General features: G+C 40.6%; 2 protein-coding genes across 3 annotated transcripts; one reads left to right on the top strand and one right to left on the bottom strand.

Annotated features, from left to right (window-relative positions):
- Positions 1–3,128, top strand: LOC115740224 (triacylglycerol lipase OBL1). The gene is given in 6 exon segments (XM_048272361.1): positions 1–408; positions 1,489–1,701; positions 1,963–1,995; positions 2,083–2,603; positions 2,689–2,981; positions 3,109–3,128. Coding segments are annotated over 5 exon segments (1,326 nt in total). The 5' UTR covers positions 1–104; the 3' UTR covers positions 2,944–2,981; positions 3,109–3,128.
- Positions 3,129–5,034: 1,906 nt separating this feature from the next.
- Positions 5,035–6,856, bottom strand: LOC115740323 (high mobility group B protein 3-like). 2 transcript variants are annotated; one of them, XM_048272291.1, is made up of 2 exons: positions 6,060–6,843; positions 5,035–5,327 (listed from the first exon to the last, which is right to left on the bottom strand). In XM_048272291.1, the coding sequence occupies exons 1-2, from the start codon at positions 6,612–6,614 to the stop codon at positions 5,253–5,255; spliced, it is 630 nt and encodes a 209-aa protein (XP_048128248.1). In that variant the 5' UTR covers positions 6,615–6,843; the 3' UTR covers positions 5,035–5,252. The 2 variants fall into 2 exon arrangements, with proteins under 2 accessions (XP_048128248.1, XP_048128244.1); XM_048272287.1 differs by lacking the exon at positions 5,035–5,327 and adding an exon at positions 5,366–5,546 and having other exon boundaries at positions 5,630–6,856.
- Between the last annotated feature and the right edge of the window lie 786 nt (positions 6,857–7,642).

The following is a 7,642-nucleotide window of genomic DNA, read 5'->3' as shown; positions in this document are numbered from 1 at the left end:
CAGAAGCAGCACAAGTCTCATCCAGAACAGCAAAAAGTACACAGACTCCTCTCCAATGGAAGAAGAAACCCAGCCATCATCTCTCTCGTCTTTGCCTCAAAGCCATGGCTTGTGACAAGAGTTTCTGCAGCAGTTACTTGCTGTTGAGCCCCGATAAAGCCGGTGCCGTCGATCTTTTTCACATTTTGACCTGCAGCGATGCGCGCAGAAGAAAGTTTGTGGACTCCTCCGAGGAAGGAGAGGAGAGCTTCGGGCGAAGACGGCTCATGTTTGTATCCGTTCTCGTGCAGAAGCTTCTGCTTCTTGTGGCCAAGCCCATGTATTGGATCGGGTCGGCGATTGTGTTTTGGTTGAATCTCTTGCCAAGCAATGGGAACTTCGGAAGGCTTCTCGTCAACTGCTTTCGAGATCAGTGTGCATATTTGTGCTCCATTTGTTTCATGAAAAAATGAATGATTTGAAAAATATTTTCCTAAAAACGATGGCTAGTATCACTTACGAAAATGAGTGAACACATAGTATTTTCATTGCTTACGAAAATTTTTAGATATAAATTTTTATCGATGATAGAAACCTTTGTCATTGGCTAGTTATTTAAGCCATACAAGCGATCATTTTTTCGAAAATGCTTTCTAAACCATTCATTTTTCATGAAACAAATAGAGTCTTAGTTATTACAAATACGGCACGACAGGGCTTTATTAAAACAATTCCCAATGAGTTTTTGTAGTTATATTGTTGCTTCACTAGTTACAATGGTTGCTTAAAAGTCTCTAGTTATTTTTGCTTTTAACGTCGGAACCCTGACTTTTTACTAGTTACTTAGCATGTAAAATGTTGAGGTGCATTCACGTACAATTGGTATATCTTAGTTGGTTAATAATTTACCGGTTAATTTTATATTGAAGGTGGGTCTAATTTAATATAATAACTAACGACTCATTTAAATTCAATTGATTTAGAGTTTTTCACAACTATTTCAGATAAAAATACATTAATAATTGTTTTTCAATTGGACTAGGTGAAAACAAAGGGACATTGCGCATATCTTTCGAAGCCTAGATTCGATAACCATAGGCATCAAAATGCCTAGGACTGAATTGGCAAATCGTCAAAAGGTTTAGGATTAAATTGACTCAATTGAAAGGTTTAGGATTAAATGAGCCATTGTACAATAGGCTTAAGAATTTTTAGACAACTATCCCGAAATTTAACTAAGAATGGCTAAGCTTATCCGGAACGTAATTAGACTCATCAACGCCCGTATATTGATCATGTCTTCAGAGAACAACTTCTTATGATTTAGATTAGCAACCAACAGAAGTTTTAAAAGACTCAGAGGAATTGCTGTGTCTTTTGGGAATCATATCTAGTTGGAGATATTGATCAAGCAGTGCCACGCTAAAAAAAAGAAAAAGGATTAGTCTCCCTAATCTTTTGACTTTCCGCTGGGAAAGATGTTGACTTACTATGTGGGGCTGTGGAAAGGGAAGGTGGTGATGCCGGACAGAGAGTCGGGGAGCTTCATATCTTTGGTCGGTAATTCGGACACGAGAGTGGAACTGGTCAACCGCATCAGGCCCTGCGACGGCGAGTACTATGCGGCTCTCACCATGATGGCTTCAAAAGCATGCTACGAGAGCGAGGCCTACCTACGAACCAGAGCCACCCACCATTGGCAGGTCGAGAGGTAGAGATCGAGTTAGAGAGAGAGATCTAAAACACAGATGAACATATAATTAGTTTGAGGTTAATCTGTAAATGAAAGCATGGATCATGTCGTGACCACGTCAAGTCTTAAAAGCGATGACTGGAAACAAGAAATGGTGTAAAAAAATTGAACATAATCTATACTGAAGAAGTTAATTGACTAAGTTCCTAATTCTGACTGAACCTGGCCATACGTTACTGAAAATAGTGGAATTAGCCCTTTAGAACAATTGTGTCCGCTCATTTGTGCAGATGGAATTCTTGGGTCCTACAACTTTTGGAATGGTAAGGAGCTATGCTGTCATCTCTAAAGCCGTGGATAATATGCCAAGATAAACAATTGATAGATGCCTGTTCGTCTTTCTTTTGCAGATTATCAAAGGAAAGCAACTACGCAAGCCTTCATGCTACGTGACCGGGACACCATCGTGGTCGCCTTCCGAGGCACGGAACCTTTCGACACATACGCGTGGTGCTTGGACTTGGACCTCTCGTGGTACGAGTTACCAGGTGTCGGAAAGATCCACCGTGGGTACATGAAAGCCCTAGGGCTCCGAAAGAACTTCAGCTGGCCAAAAGAGCTCGCCCCACGTCTAAAAACGCCTGTGCCGTCGGCTTACTATGCCATAAAGGAGAAGCTGAGGTCCTTGGCCGTGCACGGGGAGACGTGGCTGATGGAGAGATTGGAGGGGGTCTACACATTTGGTCAACCTAGGGTTGGAGATGACAAGTTTGGGGAGTTCATGGAGAGGGCCTTCAAGGATCATCGGATAGACTACTTTCGGTCCGTTATTGGGGATGACATTGTGCCTAGGCTGCCTTACGATGATTCAGCTTCCATGTTCAAGCATTTTGGGCGTTGTTGCTACTTCAATAGCAAATATCAAGGGAAGGTGAGGAACTCTCTTTCTCTTAACCTCACATAGCATGTTGTAATTGGATAAGACTACTCATTCAATTCTCTTGGTTGCTTGGCAGATTGTCAGGGAAGAACCGAACAAGAACTACTTCTCGCTTCTGCGCGCGATCCCGATGATGATGGACACCTGGTACAAGCTCATCCGAAGCTTCGTGATTGCTCGCGAGAAGGGACCGAGCTACAGAGAAGGGTGGTTGATGAGGATTTTCAGAGCGATTGGCCTGCTAATTCCAGGGGTACCTGCTCATTTCCCTCAGGACTATGTAAATTCTGCAAGGTTAGGAGCGTCGCAGCTATTCCCACACCAACAATGACTATGAATAGTTATAGCTTTACACAACGTGATATTGTCTCCTAAAAGATTGGATCGCCAAGGTCCATCAATCGCGTTGTAAGAAAAAGATAGAAATAAATACGCAACTACGCGGCGAAAACTGTAAGTAATAGTGCATCTCACTCTGTATATATGCTGCTTGCGCATTTTCTAATAATTTAAACTCCTGTAAAGTATATAGTCAATATTCTATTAAAATATGACTCGAGCTTGAGGTGGGAAACAAGACCCGACCCGAGATTAATTAAGGAAGCCCCAATTATTGAGTGGGAAACAAGGAAGTAAACCTCCTTACTTCAGTGGGCGCCTGGTTGATTTTGTGCAGAGACTTTACATCCAATTGAGACGTTTTCTTCGCGAAGAAGTGAAATGTTCTTAGCCGCAAGGTAACACTTCGTGATTTATTTTATCGAGAAATTACGTGAGGCTTAATACTGTGAGTACGAGCGCAATCTAGGTATGGGAAACATTTTTTTGATTGTATGATCAATTGTAATCCTGTGATACTCCGATTGATTAGAGGATATTTTGTTGCTACTCTTCTTTGGGAGTAGGTATCGACACTCGGATCAAAACACATAAATTCCCAACATGCTTTATCGTTATTTGTTGATTTTTTTCTATAAATTTCGTTCCTTTCGCACTTGACTTGAATTGCAACTTTTGTTAGTTTTTGTTCGGTAAATTGAAGAGAGCAAGAAACATAAAGGTACCTAAAATTGGAATTGACCTCATTATCCATACTTTGACTTAAACACATGATTTTACTTTAAGCTCATTTTGTTTTGTGGAAAATAAATTATTTGAAAAATATTTTTCTAAAAATAATTACTTTTATCTTTTAAAATAATTAGTTAATGAAAAATATTTCATTTTCAATAACAATTGATGTCTAATTATTTTTGTGGATAATGAATTATTTTCTTCTTTTTTTTTTATGTAAGCTATATAGGCGATTATTTATAGGAAATTTTTTTTCAAATTGCTCATTTTTAGCGAAATAAACGGAACCTTGATCGATGATCGACTGAAAAACGGATAGCCCGTTGATGGAGAGCTTAATCCTTGCCACATCTCGAACTAGCAAATCTCAATCGAAGTTCATGAAGATTGCATCGTGGAATCCTTACATATTATCAAGTTCATATTGTACACATAGACTCCGAGCTAAAACCACATTTTGAGTGAATTCTAAGGGAAACAAGCCTACGTTAGGAAAGCCCGAAGTTGACTCTTGCCAACAGAATCGCTGGTGATGCACGAGTGAAAATTAATTTCAACACAAGACTTCTGATCCTTATTGGAGTTGAAGTCGATTGTGACGCCGGACAATGGCTTAACTTTCATGCCAAAAAGTAAGATAAGAATACTGAAAAGAGTATATGGAGCTTATTTATAGGCTTTATTAGAATACTATCTAAATAAATTAAGATCAAGTGTGCATAATCGAAATAGATATCAAATATGGGAAGAAATATCCTAAAGAAGATATTTAGATATCTCTAAGAATTGAAATGATTGCCATGAAATCAGTCAATGAAAATGGTACTGCGCTGCATGGACATCGAAACTAGCACCGCACCACGTCGAGCATGGGATTTCAATACGTTGATCATCTGATGGTGGTGTCAGCTCCTCGAAATGTAAAGTGAAAAATTGAGGATTGGAGGCCAACAACATATGTCCTTTGCGGTTGACTTTGTTGTTGGAAGAGCAACTGAACAAATGCAGGCTATACCTCCGTGAAAAAGAAAAGTTGCTAGAAAGTAACTGAGCGAACTCAGGCTGTACCTCCGTGAAAAAGAAAAGTAGCTAGACTAGGCGACGTAACACGACCACCGTGGCACTTGGTCAGACACGAATGAGGCACTTGGCCTAGGTGGATGGATTTAATTTGCTACGGGTAGATTTATTTCGCTGCGGAAGAGAGGAATATGGAATGCATTTTCATAAATAGTACATGAGCCTTTATCTATATAAACATAATACTAAATATAATCAATCAAGATATGCTGTTCCAAAGAAGACATATGGACATACTGATTTTTATTCTTCAAAGAGAACAAAATCAGAGGGCCACAGAAAAATAAACGAGCATCAAACTACAGATGCCTTGACAAAAGCTAACTAAACCGCTTTGATGACCTAAGATAAAAAGCAATCTTCCCTTCCCAAACATCTACTAATCATCCTTATCCTCCTTCTCCTCATTGCCTTCCTCATCTTCCTCATTCATCGATCACCTCAGACCTAGACTTCTCAGACTCCTATCCATCTTCTTTGGTACCTTCAGCCCATTTTTGTTTGTAATCTTTCGTTGTAAGCTTTCATGTTCTTCTCGTACTCAGCCTTCCTTTCATCAGCCTCGGCTACACAAGGACCTTTCTCAGCATCGGACAATGACCACCACTTGTCTATCCCAGCTTTGCAAACAGCAGCAACGGATTTGATATGAGGGCGTTTCTGCTTATACTGCTTCCCGAACTCTTCCCTGAAGACGAAGAAGGCACTGCTAGGCCTTTTAGGCTCGTTAGGATCCTCCACTTTCTCCATAATGCAGAAGACAAAATTGTAATCCTCCTCCTCATCACTGCCTTCATGGCCTTCCTCTTTAATGATCAACTCAGACCTAGACTTCTTAGACTTCTCTGCACCTTCTTTGGTACCTTCAGCCCATCTTTTGTTGTAAGCTTTCATATCCTTCTCGTACTTGGCCTTCCTTTCGTCGGCCTCGGCTACATAAGGAGCTTTCTCAGCATCGGACAATGACCTCCACTTGTCTACCCCAGCTTTGAAAACAGCAACAATGGATTTGATATGAGGGTGTTTCAGCTTATACTGCTTCCCGAACTCTTCCATGAAGACGAAGAAGGCATTGCTAGGCCTTTGAGGCTTGCTAGGATGCTCCACTTCCTCCATAATGCGGAAAACCAAATTGTCATCCTCCTCCCCATCACTGCCTTCATGGTCTTCCTCTTTAATGATCAACTCAGACCTAGACTTCTTAGACTCCTCTGCACCTTCTTTGGTACCTTCAGCCCTTCTTTTGTGGTATGCTTTCATGTCCTTCTCGTACTTGGCCTTCCTTTCATCAGCCTTGGCTACGTAAGGAGCTTTCTCAGCATCGGACAATGACTTCCACTTGTCTCCCCCAGCTTTGCCAACAGCAGCAACGGATTTGATTTGCGGGTGTTTCTGCTTATACTGCTTCCTGAACTCTTCCATGAAGATGAAGAAGGCACTGCTAGGCCTTTTTGGCTTGTTAGGATACTTCACCTTCTCCATAATGCGGAAAGCAAAATTGTCATCCTCCTCCTCATCACTGCCTTCATGGTCTTCCTCTTTAATGATCAACTCAGACCTAGACTTCTTAGACTCCTCTGCACCTTCTTTGGTACCTTCAGCCCTTCTTTTGTGGTAAGCTTTCATGTCCTTCTCGTACTCAGCCTTCCTTTCATCAGCCTTGGCTACATAAGGAGCTTTCTCAGCATCGGACAATGACTTCCACTTGTCTCCCCCAGCTTTACCAACAGCAGCAACGGATTTGATATGCGGGTGTTTCTGCTTATACTGCTTCCTGAACTCTTCCATGAAGATGAAGAAGGCACTGCTAGGCCTTTTTGGCTTGTTAGGATACTTCACCTTCTCCATAATGTGGAAAGCAAAATTGGGCAACTAGTAAAGTGAGGCCTCGGTACACCAACTACTTCCTTGGTCTTCGATTGCTACAGAACACACACAAAATTGAAGACTGGACGAAACATCGCATGCTAAGTTTGTGCTGCCACTAGTTACTTTGTTAAGAAACAAAGGGCACGGAAAGATTGTACTAAGCCACATCAAGGGAATGCAGACCCAACGACTGATCACAATCAAATCATAGCATTCAAACAACCGACTCATTCACATTATTCACTTCAAGAAGCTCTTGTTTCAATGTTAGAACATAAAACACTCATAATTACTAACCTTTCAATTCTGCTGTGTAAAAAAAAACAAATGATTTCCTCAGATAATTAAGCAACATCAATGGAAGACGTAAATATGCAACATAATGCTTTCAACAGCAGAGCCATCAATGTAGTACAATGAATCAGTCTCTCAAATCATAATCACAAGCGTATATTTCAGGCTTCAAATGCGCACATATGCCCATATAAATTCATGAAAGCACAGGTACACATCCACGCGCATGTGCTTGCAAAAAGGATGATCACTGGAAATGTAATACTAGCTGTTGTAAGGGTAACTTCATGTGTTCTTACTCATTGTTTAATAAGATCAACTTTTCTCTCTACATCCTTTGAGTTCTAAATGCCTCCATTCACGACAAGTTTGACGAAGTGTTGTTTTACTTAATTTGGTCGGTGCAGAGAAAAAGTTCAGCAAGAGAGGAAGAACAATCCTCATGGCTGATGGTGCAAAAGTGGAAGAAATTGATGCCTTGAGAGAGAGAATGATCATTTGTATATCTTTTAGATTCATATGTAGATGACCAAGATAGTTTTAGCATTTCTTTTTTCACTAAGCAATCCTTACCAGTAGGAAAGAGACAAAAGTCTGATACAAAGAAAAGCAAGACAGCGAACTTAGACTTTGAGATAGAAAATGCCATCTTCTAAGCACGTACATGAATCAAATCCCAGAAAGAACATATTCATCAAAATGCCAATGTTCTA

Source organism: Rhodamnia argentea, chromosome 1, assembly GCF_020921035.1.
Source record: "Rhodamnia argentea isolate NSW1041297 chromosome 1, ASM2092103v1, whole genome shotgun sequence".
In the NCBI taxonomy this organism is placed as follows: Eukaryota; Viridiplantae; Streptophyta; class Magnoliopsida; order Myrtales; family Myrtaceae; genus Rhodamnia; species Rhodamnia argentea.
Note: the sequence above shows the minus strand (reverse complement) of the source record. Positions and strands in the feature narration are given on the sequence as shown.

Bases quoted from the DNA above. Each gene is read 5' to 3' on its own strand.
- LOC115740323 (XM_048272287.1), bottom strand. From the start codon at position 6,614: ATGGAGAAGGTGAAGTATCCTAACAAGCCAAAAAGGCCTAGCAGTGCC. The intron at 5,547-5,629 runs GTACCAAAGAAG...GGCAGTGATGAG, and splicing joins CAACAAAAGATGGGCTGAAG to GAGGAGGATTACAATTTTGT.